Genomic DNA, 16,030 nt, shown 5'->3' with positions numbered 1-16,030 from the left:
GGTAGGTGGACAGGGTGGTACCTTGACCGAGGGTGAAGGGGCAGAAGAGGGGAGGGCGGGCCTCGGGAGGTGTCAGGAGAGGGGGCAGGTTGGCAGGGGCGTGGGGTGGGAATCGGAGGGGCGTTGAAAAGGAAAGGCGGGTGCTGGTTGGCAGAGGCGTCGGGGCAAGGACAGGAGCTGGGAGCGCAGGCGGGGCCCGGCGGCGGCCATCCCTGGGACCAGACTTGGCGCGGGTGTCTCGAAGATGCTCAAGGGCCTGGGGTCCCCCGCCTCGCCCCGGGCAGCTGCAAGCGCCTCGGTCGAGGGGTCGTCGGGGCCTGCGGCCTGCCCGCGGTCCTCGCCCTCGTCCCCGAGGTCCCCAGAGTCCCCAGCCCCTCGGCGGGGCGGTGTGCGCCACAGCGTCCCGCAGAAGCTGGCGGAGGCGCTGAGCAGCCAGTACGGGCTGAACGTGTTTGTGGCGGGGTTGCTGCTGCTGCTGGCCTGGGCCGTGCACGCCGCGGGCGTGGGCAAGAGCGACCTGCTGTGCTTCCTGACGGCGCTCATGCTGCTGCAGCTGCTGTGGATGCTGTGGTACGTGGGTCGCAGCTCCGCGCACCGCCGCCTCTTCCGACTCAAGGACACGCACGCGGGCGCCGGCTGGCTGCGCGGTGAGTCCAGGCGCCGGGCGAGCGGGTCTCGGCCTCCTGCTCTCGGGCTGCGCATCCTAAGGCGGCTGTGCGCCCTTCCCACCGCTGCCGCCTTCCCTTCAGCCTTTTCTGCCTTGGTCTCTGTGCGTCTTTCCTGGCTCTCCCCTGCCCTTCCCTTCTCTCCTCTTTTGAAGCCTGGGTAGCCACAGGAGCCTCCTCTCGGCCTCCAGGCGTTTCCACCATTACAGATATAGTTACACAGACCTCTCCAGTCTCCCCCTGGCTTACAGCAGGGCAGTGGCCCTACTGACCCCGTAATGGAGGCCACGCCCTCTTTCCTGGCACTCAGGGCCTTCTAGCACGTGGCCTCCGATGGCCCGTCTTCTTTGATCCCCTCCTTCGTTCTCATCCTGTGCTGCGGTCGTTCTCACGGACTTTCCACTCCCGTCGCAAGATCTCCTGCTTCTTTGCCTCTGCACACTCGGCACGTTCGGTTCCCTCCTCCAGGAATGTCTTTTCCACTCTCCCTGCCCTTCTGCTTTCCGAGACAGGGCTCCCTGCCTTAGCCTCCCAAAGTGCTGGGATTACAGGCTTGAGCCACTGTGCCTGACTGGGGCTGTAGAACTTGAATGAGAGACAGAGGTGGTGCAGGTGAAAGGGAGGAGGTTGTGGGCAGCATGCTTGTGAAGAAAGTCTGTGTCTGAGTAACCTTCCCGGAGAGGCCGACTGCACTGCACACCATGTGGTCCAGACATGTCACACATGGCCACCTGTATTCTCATGTTAGACCTGCATTTAAAACTCCGTTCGAGTGGGGCTTCCGTGTTCCTTGCATGCATGAGCTTGGGCGAGTGACTTGATTGCCTTCCTTACCCTGAACCCTGGTTTCAGCATCTGTAGAGGGGGAATCCTGCACCGGATAGGATCCAGTGATTGACAAGGAGGGTGCCCAGCTCACACTAGGACTCCTTCCCACATTTCCTTCAAAGGTCCTGCCCAGATGCCTGGCAGGGATTGCTCCTCCCTTCCATGGGCCACCGCGGCCCTCCCTCTGTAAAGCGCTTTTGATCCTGGTCCATTTCTGCCTTGTCTTATGCCTATGTGGATGTGAACCTTATCATCCAGATGAGACTTTAGGCTTCTAGGCTCAGGATCTAGTTCCTCTTGCTTTTGGGAAAATTTGACACCATTGCAGGTTGCCTCAAATTCCTGTTCTGAAAATGGCCGTTTTAGGGAGGTTCATGGTTTTGTGACTCTCTGTGAATGACAGTGAATCTGGTGCTCTTTAAACCAAGGCACAGAGTTATTTTAGGGTATTGGCTTACAATATTAGGCTAAAGAATATTATACACATGAGCCTGTACCTGTGCTTTCCTGGAGTCAAAGCCCCCTTTTTTGTCCTTCACTTCTTTTTTCCTCCATCCATCTTCCTCGCTTCTTCCTTCCCTCCTTTTCCTTTCCTTTCTTCCTCCCCTTCCCTCCCTCCTCCCTTCCTCTTCCCTTTACTTTTTTCCTCATTTTCTTTCTTTCTTCGCCTCCTTTATCTTCCCTTTCTCTATCCTTCTCTCCACCATCCCCCCTCTCCTCTTTCTCTTTTTTCCTCCTCTCTCCCCCTCCTCCTTTTTTTTTTTTTTGAGATGGAATCTCACTCTGTTGCCCAGGCTGGAGTGCAGTGGCTTGATCATGGCTCACTGCAACCTCCACTTCCTGGGTTCAAGTGATTCCCCTGCCCCAGCCTCCTAGCTGGGACTACAAGTGCACACATCACCACCCCCGGCTAATTTTTGTATTTTTAGTAGAGAGGTGTTTCACTATGTTGACCAGGTTGGTCTCAAACGCCTGATCTCAGGTGATCCGCCTTGGTCTCCCAAAGTGCTGTGATTACAGGTGTGAGCTTATTACAGGGCAGGCACACACTGCCCAGCCTGGTGCATTTAGTACGCTCTCCTTTTTTTTTCCTAGTCAGTCCGTGCTTCTCCAAGGAATGCTCTTCTTTATATGAAGTGCAGTTCACTTTTCGAAACCATCATCTTCTTCCCTGGAGCTTCTATCATCATTCACTTATTCATCCACCATCTATCCATCCATCCATCCATCCATCCATCCATGTTTTTTTGTTCTTCCTCTCTCTGTGCCTCTTTCTAGGTTGTCTGTGAGCATTGGAGCCTGAGTCTTTGGGTGAATGATTGCACTGTTTCCCAAGATTGGGAAGTCAGAGGGAAGAGCAGGGTGGGGACACCAAACCAATGACATGTTACATTTCTCTTGCGGACATGCTACATTTGAGGTGTCTTTTGGGCAGTAAGGAGAGAGAGGGAATAAATAGGCAAGGTAGAGGGAGCACATGATAGGTGTTCAGAAAATGGTGGCTGTTTAGACATTCTGTGAGTTGCCCCATAATAGTGTAATTCAAGTGAGGTGTGGGCATCATGGAAATGGTGTTGGCCCTGGAAGGCTTGGCTTGAGGTATCAGCTCTATCACCTTCACTTTCTGAGTCCCGGTTTCCTCATCAGTAAGATAAGACTCCCAGTTGCCTCTCTGGGAGGAGCTGGGGGTTGTTGCGAGAAGCAGTTTGCAAAGCCCTGGCCATTCCTGTGGGTTCATCAAAGAAACAGGAGGCTAATTTTGAATGTCAGGAGGCCCCAATGCCACAGGGAAATACCTTCAGCCCCAACAGGGACTGGGGTTTCCTCTGGAATTCTAGCTGGAAAGACAGGTTTGACCCGGGAACTCAGCCCTGCTCTGGTGCTGGTGACAATCTTAGATCAATAGGCAGAGGGCAAGTCCCTCAGGAAAGGGAGCAGTGATCCCCAAGGCCCATTCTGGGGCCACCATGAGGGTCTTGCTTAACCGCATGCATTTTCTTACACATTTGTTTTCTTAGATGAAATTTCTGGTCCAATGGAAAATATACACATAGTGTCACGATTTCAACACAAACAAGAGAATGTGGCTGCCAAAAAGTCAGATGCACGCTTGACTTTCATTGGAAAGGAAGTCAGACTGTGCATGAGGGTCTCATCCTCCTTGAGCATTTCACAGGGCCCTGGAAAGACAGGCAGGAGGAGGAGCAAAAGGAGGGTCAGTCCAAAAGAGAGAAGGATGCGGTGGTCACAGGGTAGAAAGTGCTGCTGCCTTGCACCTGTCAGTTCCAGGTCATTTTCTGTCTTTCAGCAAATAAGAGTCATTTCCTCTGGGAAACCTCTCCCAATTGTTTCAGACCAGGGGCAGCTCCCAGGATGTATTGTCTCATAACACTCTGTTCATTTTCTTTCTAGCACTAATCAAGTAGTAGATTGTATTATTCAGTGACTGCTGGGCTAGCCAGACTGAGCTCCTAAAGGTAGAGACGCTGTCTGAATGTGCTTACCATTGTATCCCAAGCTCTCAGCATAGTGCCTGACATGTAGTAAATACCAGTTGGTATCTACTGAATAACTGAATGGATGAATGAGTGGATGGATGGATAACTAGATGGGTGGATGAATAAGTGAATGATGATAGAAGCTCCAGGGAAGAGGATGATGGTTCCGGGAAGTCAACTTTACTTCAATATAAAGAAGAGCATTCTAATTTCAGCACCAGGCTGGGCATGATGGCTCACACCTGTAATCCCAGCATTTTGGGAGGCCGAGGTGTTCGGATCACTTGAGGTCAGGAGTTTGAGACCAGCTAGCCAACGTGGTGAAACCCCATTTCTACTAAAAATACAAAAATTAGCTGGATGTGTTGGCAGGTGCTTGTAATCCCAGCTCCTTGGGAGGCTGAGGCAGGAGAATTGCTGGAACCCAGGAGGCAGAGGTTGCTAGTGATCGAGATCATGCTACTGCACTCCAGCCTGGGCAACAGAGTGAGACTTCATTTCAATAAAATAAATAAATAGGGTAAATACCAGCTGGTGACCGAAGGGTGCACTTTGAGAGACATTGAGCCTCCCAGCCCTGGGCTTGTCCAGGTAGAGGTCAGATGGCTGCTGGTCAGGATGCATTGGAAGCATTCTTGCATGAGATAGAATGTAGACTAACTCTGTGGGACCTTCCACCTCTAAGATGGGGGTTCAAGATTCTAGACTCCTAGGAGGGATTTGGGTACCTAAGAAAGAGGAGGGGGGTCCCTCTGCCATCACTAGATGGGGACCCTAGGTAGTCTTTAGATTATTCTCAAGTATTGTGGTTGGTAAACTTTCTTTTTTTTTTTTTTTTAATTTATTTAGTTTTTTAGGAAGGGAGAAAGGCAGGAAGGGAGGAAAGGAGAGAGGGAGGGAGGGAGGGAGGGAGAGAGAAGGGTTGGAAGGAAATCAGGCAATGAGAGAGACATTGCCGACCTGGATCTAGAGGTCTACAAGTTGATTTCTTTTTTTCTTTTTTTGAGAGAAGGAAAGAAAAAAAAGGAGTGAAGGAGAGGAAGAAAGAGGAAGAAGAAGAGGGAGAGAGAATGGAAATGTTGCTTTATTCTTAAAAAAAATGGGTATTAATAATGGCCAATCAATATTTCATTGAAACCTATGAGTAGGTGTGATGTGGTATTGACAAGAATGTATATTTTGTGTATCTGTAGTGGAGAGCTCTATAAATATTTATTAAGTTTACTTGTTCCAGATCTGAGTTCGAGTCCTTGATATCCTTATTAATTTTCTGTCTCATTGAGTCTAAGTCTCTATGTATCTGCGTGTTAGGATCGTTAGCTCTTGTTGTTGCATTGATCCTTTTACCACTGTATCTTTGTTGCTTTAATATCTATTTTATCCGATATGAGAATTGCAACTCCTGCTTTTTATTTATTTGTTTATTTTTGCTCTCCATTTGGTTGGTAAATCTTTCTCCATCCCTTTGTTTTGAGTCTTTGTGTATCCTTGCATGTGAAGTGGGTCTGGATGTAGCATACCGTTGGGTTTTGACTGTGTCTTTTGATTGGGGGATTTAGTCGATTTAAATTTAGGATTACTGCCATTTGATGTTAACTGGCTGTTTTATCCATTCGTTGATGTAAATTCTTCTTTATGTTGATGCTTTTTACTTTTTGGTATATTTTTAGAAAGGCTAATACTGGTTGTTTCTTTCTATGTGTAATGCTTCTTTCAGAAGCTCTTATAGAGCAGGCCTAGTGGTAATAAAATCTCTGAGTTCTTGCTTGTTCATAAAAGATTTTATTTTTCCTTCAGTTGTGAAGCTTAGTTTGGCTGGATATGAAATTCTGGGCTGAAAGTTCTGTTCTTTAAGGATGTTGAATATTGGCCCCCACTCTCTTCTGGCTTGTAGGGTTTCTGCTGAGAGATCTGCTGTAAGTCTCATAGGCTTCCCTTTGTGGGTAACCTGACCTTTCTCTCTGGCTGCCCTTAGTATTTTCTCCTTCATTTCAACCCTGGTAAACCTAACGATTATGTGCCTTGGGGTTGCTCTTCTTGAGGAACATCTTTGTAGTGTTCTCTGTATTACCAGGGGTTGAATATTGTCCTGCTTTGCCAGTTTAGGAAAATTTTCCTGAATAATATCCTGAAGAATATTTTCCAGCTTGGATTCATTCTCTCCATTGCATTCAGGTACACCTATCAAACGTAAATTTGGTCTTTTCACATAGTCCCATATTTCTTGGAGACTTTGCTCCTTCCTTTTTATCCTTTTTTCTCTAATCTTGTCTTCTCATTTTAGTTCATTAAGTTGGACTTTGACCTCTGATATCCTTTCTTCTGCTTGAACAATTCGAGTGTTTAAACCTGTACATACTTCTCAGAGTTCCTGTATTGTATTCTTCATTTCCATTAATTCACTTATATTCCTCTCTAAGTTGTCTATTCTCATTAGGATTTCATCAAACCTTTTTTCAAAGTTCTTAGTTTCTTTACATTGGGCTACAACATGTTCTTTTAACTCACAGAAGTTTCTTATTATCCATCTTCTGAAGCCTGATTCTGTTAATGGGATGCGCTCGTTCTCCATCAAGCCTTGTTCCCTTGTTAATGAGGAACTGTGGTCCTCTGCAGAGAGAGAGGCATTCTGATTTTGAGTATTCTCAGCCTTTTTATGCTGGTTTCTTCCCATCATTGTAAATTTATCCACCTGTCGTCTTTGTAATTACCAACTTTCAAATTAGGTCTCTGAGTGGACGTCCAAGTTGTTAATTCCCAGGGCTGAAATATGAGCAACCCACTGCGCCAGCCAAAACAGCGGTGTTAAGACTGATGGTGCTTTTCTGTCTGGGAATCTCCAGTCTGGCTTCCTTCTTGAGTCCGTAATAGGATACTTTGCCTTCCCTGAGCTCCAAACCTCGGTCAGAAGGGGAAACAGTCCCGCTTACTCTGCACCAAGAGCTGCCACGCCGAGGTGCCGGCAAAACCGCTGCGCCGGCCACAAGAGTCGCACTGGCGACCCGTGCGCTCCTCCACTGGGAATCTTCTGCTTGGTGAGCAACCAAAATTTGTCTGAAAGTGTGGCGTCCTCTCGTTCTCTGCGCTTTCACTGGGAGCTGCAATCCCGAGATGTTAGTGATCAGCCATCTTGGATCGTTCCCCTCAGTAAACTTTCTAATTGGTTCTAATGCATCAAGTTTTTCTTGGCGATTGCGGGATGATAACATCGCACTTATAGAACTTTCTAGGTAAGGGGCACTGTTCTGGATGACTTCCATCTAATGACTCATTTAATCTCCTCAGCACCCCTACAAGGTAGGCATTATTCCTACTGTTACATTTTACAGATGGGGAAACTGAGGCATAGGTAAGTTAAGTAATTGCCCAAAGTCATCAACTAATAAGTGGTAGGAAATGGGCACCCGGCCTCTGCCACTTGATGTTCTTCTCTCTTTTAGAGTGTAACTTTTGTCAATGTTCCATGGACATCCAACATTGTATGCTCTGTTTTGAGGTGTGCAAGATTTTATATACATAGAAAAGCAAGTTCATTGATTGTGTGATTCAGTTCTTCTATGTCTTTACTTATATTTTGTCTTCTTAATCTGTCTAGTTCTGAAATTTTTCATTTTATTACCAGCAGTTAAATATATAAAGCAGGGAGGCTGAGACAGGAGAATCGCTTGAATCCAGAAGGTGAAGGTCACAGTGAACAGAGATTGCTCCATTGCACTCCAGCCTGGGTGACAAGAGCGAAACTTTATCTCAAAAAATATGCGTGTATTTTATATTTATATATATTTATATGTATACATATATATAAAGCAAAAGCTGTTTTATTTGGGAACACAAGTGACTGTTATATCCTTCTCATAGTCTGTCTTTTACCACATGTCGTGGTAAAGGAGGAAGAACTCTTTATTCTACTTATTACATTAACTGTAAATCCCGTATGGTCTGATATTAACATTGCCACTCCGACTTTCTTTTTGTTTGCATTGCCTGGTTCCTCTCTGTGCACTCCTTTATTTTAAACCTTTATTGCCTTGTTAGAAGTCTGATTTGTGTAAAGATCCTGTAGCTAGGTCTCGTGTTTAATTCAATCTTCCTATTCTTGCTTACTACTTAGTGGGAGGGTGTAGATCATTCTAACTTACAGTAATGACTTACATAGTTGACGTTTTTGTTTCCATTTTTCTTTAGGATGTTTCTGACATATTTTACATTCTAATTCCTTCCTTTTTCTTTTCCGCATGTTTGCCTCTTTTGAGCATTTGAAAACTTTATTGTGATTTTTTTTTTATTCCATTAATGGCCATTTTTTCTTCCCTCACTCTCATAATCAGATGGATATTACTTCATTCTTTTTTTTTTTTTTGAGATGGAGTTTCCCTCTGTCACCCAGGCTGGAGCGCAATGGCGGAATCTCAGCTCACTGCAACCTCTACCTCCCGAGTTCAAGCGATTCTCCTGCCTCAGCCTCCCAAGTAGCTGGGATTACAGGCGCATGACACTACGCCTGGCTACTTTTTGTGTTTTTAGTAGAGACAAGTTTCACTGTGTGGGCCAGGCTGGTCTTGAACTTCTGACCTCAGGTGATCTGCCTGCCTTGGCCTCCCAAATGCTGGGATTATAGGTTTGAGCCACTGTGCCTGGTCGAACTTAGGGGTTTTGTAGAGATGGTTTAATATTTAATAAAATTTTGCCTCAACATATCTATTCTGTATGAGAAGTCTTTATAGGGCATGTAAATCACACATCTCAGGCAGTTTATCCATTTGGATTTAAGTTCTTTTCTTTTTTTTTTTCTCCTATTAATCTAATGATCTATCTCCTTGATGATCTGTCTCTCCATCCATTATACCTCCACCCTCATCCAGTCTTCCACAAAGTTGACTGGTCCCTGTAATTTGCTCTCCTCTTCATCTTCCCCTCTTTTGGGGACTCTTCTGGTTCATAAGTTGTGTGTTTAAAGTCCTTTGTCAGATGAGTTATGTGGATGACAGTTTTTTCTCACCCTCTGTTCTCTGTTCAACAGTCACCTCCTTTCCTGCCCACATGCCTTCACCCTCAGTCCTCTTCTCTGCTTTTCTTTTCTTCATGCACTTAGCACTTCCTGACATTTTTTTTTTTTTTTTTGAGGCAAAGTCTTGCTCTGTCATCCGGGCTGGAGTGCAATGGAGTGATCTCCGCTCACTGCAACCTCCACCTCCCGGGTTCAAGTGATTCTCCTGCCTCAGCCTCCTGAGTGGCTGGGACTACAGGCATATGCCACCCTGCCTGGCTAATTTTTTGTATTTTTATAGAGATGGGATGTCACTATGTTGGCCAGGCTGGTCTCAAACTCCTGACATTATTTATATGTTTATTATTTATTGTTTAATTTTCTTCCTTCCCCACTAGATGTGAAACTCCCCAAGGGCAGATACTCTATTTTATTGACCTTTATATCTTCAGTGCCCGGGATGGTGCCTGGCCCATGGTTGCGGCTCAATAAATGCTTGTTGAAACAATTATGTTCTGTAAATCTTCAAACATCATTCTGCCTTTTGCCTGACACGTAGGCTACATCTTAACTGGGAATATGGTTTTTGAGGTGCAGTCCTTTCCATGGGGCAGATTCTTCCACTGTCTGCTTCTTTCCCAGGCTGCACAGAAAGAAGTGTGAATTGCCAGCTCATCTCTCTGATGTTTTGTGCACACCCCAATTGATGCAATATTATACTTGTATATTTTTGTTTCTACAGCAATCTCATATGTCTGTCTTGGAGCCCTTGGCATAATGCCTCATGCATAGTAGGAGTCCCCAAGATATTTGTTGTATAAATAACTGGGTGAATGAATCTGTGGAGGAATGGAAGAACAAAGGAAGAAAGGACGGATTTCAAGAGTATAAGAAAGTCTGTTAAGTATTTATTACTGAACCCTTGACATGTCAACTGCAGCAAGGGTCTAGACTAGCAGTTTTCACAGTGGGGCCTAGATGGACAGTGGCAGCCCCACTTGAAAACCTGTTAGAAATGCAGATTTTGGGGCCCCACCCAGACCTACTGAATCAGAAAATCTGGAGGTGGAGCCCAGCAACTTGTGGTTTTTTTTTTTTGAGACAGAGTTTTGCTCTTGTTGCCCAGGCTGGAGTGCAGTGGCGTGATCTCGGCTCACTGCAACCTCTGCCTCCCAGGTTCAAGCGATTCTCCTGCCTCAGCCTCCCAAGTAGCTGGGATAACAGGCATGTGCCACCACACCCAGCTAATTTTTGTATTTTTAGTAGAAACAGGGTTTCCCCATGTTGCTCAGGTTGGTCTCAAACTCCTGACCTCAGGTGATCCGCCCACCTCGGCCTCCCAAAGTGCTGGGTTTATAGGTGTGAGTCACCTCGCTTGGCTGCAATTTGTGTTTTAACAAGCCCTCCAGGCAATTCTGATGCTGTAGACCATCCTCATTTTCTATGTGGGAATCCTGAGTCTGGGAGCAGGAAGTGACTTGCAGGGACTCATGTATTCTGTGAGTTTCCAGGTCTCTACAGGTGCAGGTCTGTGCTCTCGCCACTCAGCCATGCTGCCTCGCCTCATCTTACTATGTTTTTTTGTAATTAAAACCAACCACATATTAGTCAAAACATTTCAAAGCACTGTGATTGAATCTCCACTCTTACAAAGTTTCCGATTTCATTGGGGTGTTTCCAGGATTAAAAAGCAATGTGAGTTAGAATTGTTTCTATAAGGCTTTGAGCAGAGGGAAAGTGCTAGGTGATTGCATTACTTTTCAGCGGAGGCTTCTCAGGCTGGGGCTGTAACGTTATAGCCCAATGTTAGGGCTCATGCCCTCTCTGCTCAGTGCCTTAAAGCACAGCACACATGATACTGTTTCCTCCTGTTGGTGGAAGAAACGTGTAAATGGAGCTCAACGCTGGCCCGGGAGAGAGATGAGGAACTCTGACATTGATCGAGCGCCCACGATCACTGCCTTTTTCTCACTAATGTCTTCATTTGTCACCAAGTGTCCTAGGAGGGATTTGGGTGCCTAACAAAGAGGAGGGGGGCCTCTGCCATCACTAGATGTGTTTTTTACATTGCTTTCTAGTCTTTTTAATATGCATTTTTATTAGTTTGTTTTTATATTTTGGGCAAAACCATGCTCATTATATTATTACAGATTGCTTCCTTTCTTCAGCACCCCTAGCACAGGCCCTTCCTAAGCTACTACCATAGACCATCTACCCATCTTTGTTTTTCTTTTAAATAAACGTTCGGCCGGGCTCAGTGGCTCATCCTTGTAATCCCAGCACTTTGGGAGGCTGAGGTAGGTCGACCACTTGAAATCAGGAGTTCAAGACCAGCCTGGCCAACAGAGCAAAAACCTCTCTCTACTAAAAATACAAAAAATTACCTGGGCATGGTGGTGCCACCTGTAATCCCAGGTACTTGGGAGGTTGAGGCACAAGAATCACTTGAACCTGGGAGGCGGAGGTTGCAGTGAACCAGGATCGTGCCACTGCACTTTAGCCTGGGCGACAGAGTGAGACCCTGTGTCAAACAAATAAATGAACTTTCTATTTTAGAAAAGTTTTAGATTTATGGAAAAGTTGCACAGATAGTTCAGAGAATTCCTGTATACCTGTATGACCTGCACACTGCACACTTATTCTTTAGAGAGCAGGATTTTAGGATTAGAGAACTGAGATTTTCGAGGAGAACAGTGACATTCTTAGATTGCTCCTTTTTGAAAAAGCTTCTAGAAGCCTTCTGTTGATTGGACCAGTCTTCATTGATTGTGTATCATTTGTCAGACTCTGGGATATGGGGTGGGTACAATGATGAACAGGACACAGCACCTGACTTCTAGTTCTACCTTCACAGCCCAACAGTAGGGTTTATTTATTTATTTAGAAGTAATTTTTATTTTATTTTTTGGTAGCGATGGAGTTACTTAGGCTCGTCTCAAGCTCTTGGCCTCAAGTGATCCTCCTGCCTTGGACTCTCAAAGTGCTGGGATTACAGGTGTGAGCCACCATGCCTGGCCTAGAATTTATTTTATTAATATATTTTTAATTTTTAATCATAAAACATGCATTTATATACATAAAATTTACCAACTTACCAGTTTTTAAGTGTACAGCTCAGTAGTGTTAAGTGCATATACACTGTTGTACAATCAATCTCCAGAACTTTTTCATCTTCTAAAACTGAAACTCTGTCCCCATTAAACCACCAACTCCTCATTCTTCCCTCCCTCCAGCACCTGGCAACCTCCATTCTACTTCTCTCTCTGTGAACTGGCTTACATTCCATACCTCACATAATGAAATCCTGCAGTATTGTCCTTTGTGATTGAGTTTATTTTACTTCACATCATGTCCTCATGTCCTCATGGTTCATCTATACTGTATCATGTGTCAGAATTTCCTTCCTTTTTAAGCCGAATAATATGTTGTTGTATGTCTGTACCTCATTGTGTTTATCCAACCTTCTGTTGATGGATGCTGGGCTGCCTCCACCTTTAGGATACTGGAAATAATGCTGCTGTGAACAGGAGAATACAGATATCCCTCGGGTCCCTGCTTTCAGTTCTTTTGGGCATATACTCAGAAGTGAAAGTACCACATCATGCCATAATAGTCTTTTGAATTTTTTAAAGGCCCTCCATACTGTTTTCAATTGTAGCTGCACCATTATACATTCCCACCAACACAGCCCTATTTCGCTATATCCTCACCAATGCTTGTTATTTTCTATTCTTTTTTTATATAGTAGCCATTCTAATAGGTGTCAGGTGGTATTTTTTAGTTTTGATTTGCATCTCTTTAATAATTAGTGATGGTGAACATCTTTTCATGTACTTGCTGGCCATTTTAATGTCTTCTTTGGAGATATGTTTATTTAAGTCCTTTGCCAATTTTTATATTGGCTTTTGTTGTTGATTGATTGATTGACTGATTTTTGATGATGGAGTTTTGCTCTTATTGCCCAGGCTGGAGTGCAATGGCATGATCTCCGCTCACTGTAACCTCCGCCTCCCAGGTTCAAGTGATTCTCCTAAGTAGCTGGGATAGCAGGCATGCGCCACCATGCCTGGCTAATTTTTGTATTGTTAGTAGAGGTAGGTTTCACCGTGTTGGCCAGGCTGGTCTTGAACTCCTGATCTCAGGTGATCCACCTGTCTCAGCCTCCCAAAGTGCTGGGATTTCAGGTGTGAGCCACGGTGCCTGGCTCGTTATTGTTGATTTATAAGAATTCTCTTTAAATTCTCTCAGAGCAGCATTATTTTCAGTATCCAAAAGGTGGTGGCAACCCAGCATCCATCAGCGGATGGATAAACACAGTGAGGTACAGACATACAACGAAATATTATTCAGCTTAAAAAGGAAGGGAATTCAGACACGATACAGTAAGGATGAGCCATGAGGACATTATGCTAAGTAAAAGGAACTCCATCACAAAAGGACAATACCACAGGATTTCATTATACGAGGTATTGAATGTGAGCAAACCTGTGTGTTGTGGATATTAATGACTTATTAGATATATAATTTGCTAATGTTTTCTTCAGTTCTGTGGGTCGTCCTTCCACTTTGTTGGTAGTGTCATGTGATGCACAAATTTTTTTCATTTTCATGTAGCTCAGTTTATTTATTTTAATTTTTGTTGCTTGCATTTTTGATGCCATGGTTAAGAAATTATTGCCAAAGCCAATGTTATAAAGCTTTCCCACATGCTCTCTTTTACAAGGTTTATACTTTAGCTTTTATATTTAGATCTTTGACCTGTTTTGAGTTCATTTTTGTATATGGTGTGAGGTGAGGGTTCAACTTCATTCATTTTCATGTGGATATCCAGTTTTCCCAGCACATTTGTTCTTAAGACTGCCCTTTTCCCATTGAATGGTCTCAGCACCCTTATGAAAAGTCATTTGACTATGTACATAAGGGTTTAATACATAATATAATTTATTTGGAAATGACATCCATGCCTATTAATGCAACGTGTGTGTTTCTACTCCTCCCTTCCTCCCACATTCAGGTAGTATCACACTGTTTGCAGTCATTACCATCATCCTGGGATGCCTAAAAATCGGATACTTCATTGGATTTTCAGAATGTTTACCTGCCACTGAAGGAGTTTTCCCTGTCACCCATGCAGTGCATACTTTGTTGCAGGTAAACCACTGATATTTATTTATTTGTTTCGTACCTGTGAAATGTATCCCAGGGTGTGTAAAAACTTATAACATGAAGGTATGTGGCACGTGGAGCCAGCGTCAGCAGCTGTGGACTGCTCAGGGAGTCCCGGGTTGAACTGGAGTTTATCTCTGAGGCTTAGTTCTTCAACTGCCTCCACTGCAAAATGGAACTGTGTCCCCTTGACCATTTTTGTAGGGATCCTATGACTTTTTGTAGGGATCAGAGGCATAACTTCTGATGATGAAGAGTCAGAAAATTCTGCCAAGCCAGAGTCTATCCTAAAGGCTTGAGAGAATTTTATGTTCTGGGTATATGACAACTTTATTGAGAGAATTCACATGTCATATAATTCACCCACCTAACGTGTGCATTTCAGTGGCTTAGTCTCTTCATAGAGTTATGCAACCATTGCCAAAATCAATTTTACTTTTTAAAAAATTTTAATATTTTTCCTACATAGAAATCCTGTGCCATTGCAGTGCCTCCTCTGTCTCATGGAAACACTTTTGATTTCTCACTTGGGGATTAAAATCTTTAGAAATGTATGCGGATTTTTTTTTTCCCCCACAGCACTGGCAAACTTGGTGTGGCTCAGAAGTAAGATTTGATGGATATAATTTAAATACATAGCTTAGGGTCAGAAAAATCTCATGGTTGAAAGAATATTAGATGGGCCTTCAGTGCAGTGTTCGCCCTTGGCAGAAATCCCTGGTAGTGTTATGTCAGGATCCGAACTGCTGAATTGTCAGCCTCATTTTTTTTCTTTTTTCTTGTATATGTTTAAGGTGTACAACAGGATGCTTTGATATTCCCATCCATAGTGAGCGATTACTACAGTCGAGCATATTTATGTCTGTCATCTCACATAGGTGCTTTCTGTTTTTTTTCTGTGTGTGGGAAGAGCACCTATATTTCCAGTATATAATACAGTATTACTGACTATATCCTCACATTGTACATTACATCTCTAGAATCATTTACCCTACATATTTGCAACTTTGTACCCTTTGACCAAAATTTTCTAACCTTTTTCTTCCAACCACCATTCTACTCTTTATGTTATTTTGTTTCTATTTATTAATTTAATTTTGCAGACAGAGTCTTGCTCTGTTGCCCAGGGTGGAGTGCAGTGGTGCAATCGCAGATCACTGCAGCCTTGAATTGAGCCCAGTCACCTCCTGCCTCAGTCTCCCTAGTAGCTAGGACTGAGGCCCATGTCACCATGGCCAGCTTCTACTCTGTCTTTATGCATTTGATTAAAAACATTTTCCTAGATACCACAGGTAAGTGAGATCATGCAGTAATTTCCTTTCTGTGTCTGCCTTATTTCACTGAGCACAGTATCTTCTGGATTTGCCCATGGCAGGCTCTGCCCACATTTTTTTCTTAGAAAGAAGTTGGAGCTCAGAGAAGACAAGTGACTTGCTCAAGGTCACCGCGGAGACACAGTGATTATTTTCTTCCTGACAAGTCACCCTGGAAGACCATGAGTTTGTTTTAGTGATACTGCCATTGCTGAAAATATTTTTGGATTCCCAGTTTAAGAACTTTTTTTGTGAAGTTTTCTACCTCTAGAAAACCAGTGATGCCATTTTAAAAACTTCATCTTTTATCCAAATTGAGTTTGTACACCCAGTTGACTCACCAGACAGCACTGGATGGCCTTAGAGTGTTTCTCTAGATCAAACACATTCTCAAATAGTGAAGGTAATAGCCAGAGTGTGCCCAGTGAGTCTGAAAACAGTTTAGCTCAGTAGTGGCATGGTGGAATCGCTGCAGAGCTTGCTGAGGGACTAATTTGGAGGGGCTGCCTTGTACCTGAAAGCTGTTATGGACTGAATTGTATCCTCTGTAAAATTCTCATGCTGAAACCATAA

General features: G+C 44.3%; 1 protein-coding gene across 2 annotated transcripts in view; it reads left to right on the top strand.

The window, feature by feature from the left end:
* The window catches only part of OTOP1 (otopetrin 1), a 51,370-nt gene that overhangs the window by 12,749 nt on the left and 22,591 nt on the right, over positions 1–16,030 (top strand). Inside the window, exons 1-2 of one of the 2 annotated variants that reach the window (XM_035294060.3) lie at positions 192–647; positions 13,993–14,129. In XM_035294060.3, coding sequence (XP_035149951.3) covers positions 245–647; positions 13,993–14,129 — 540 coding nt within the window. In that variant the 5' untranslated portion in view covers positions 192–244. Of the gene's footprint in view, positions 1–191; positions 648–13,992; positions 14,130–16,030 lie in introns of those variants that run through there. The other variant, XM_035294062.3, reaches the window with a different exon arrangement.

Source organism: Callithrix jacchus, chromosome 3 (genome assembly GCF_049354715.1).
Source record: "Callithrix jacchus isolate 240 chromosome 3, calJac240_pri, whole genome shotgun sequence".
Classification (NCBI taxonomy): Eukaryota; Metazoa; Chordata; class Mammalia; order Primates; family Cebidae; genus Callithrix; species Callithrix jacchus.
Note: the sequence above shows the minus strand (reverse complement) of the source record. Positions and strands in the feature narration are given on the sequence as shown.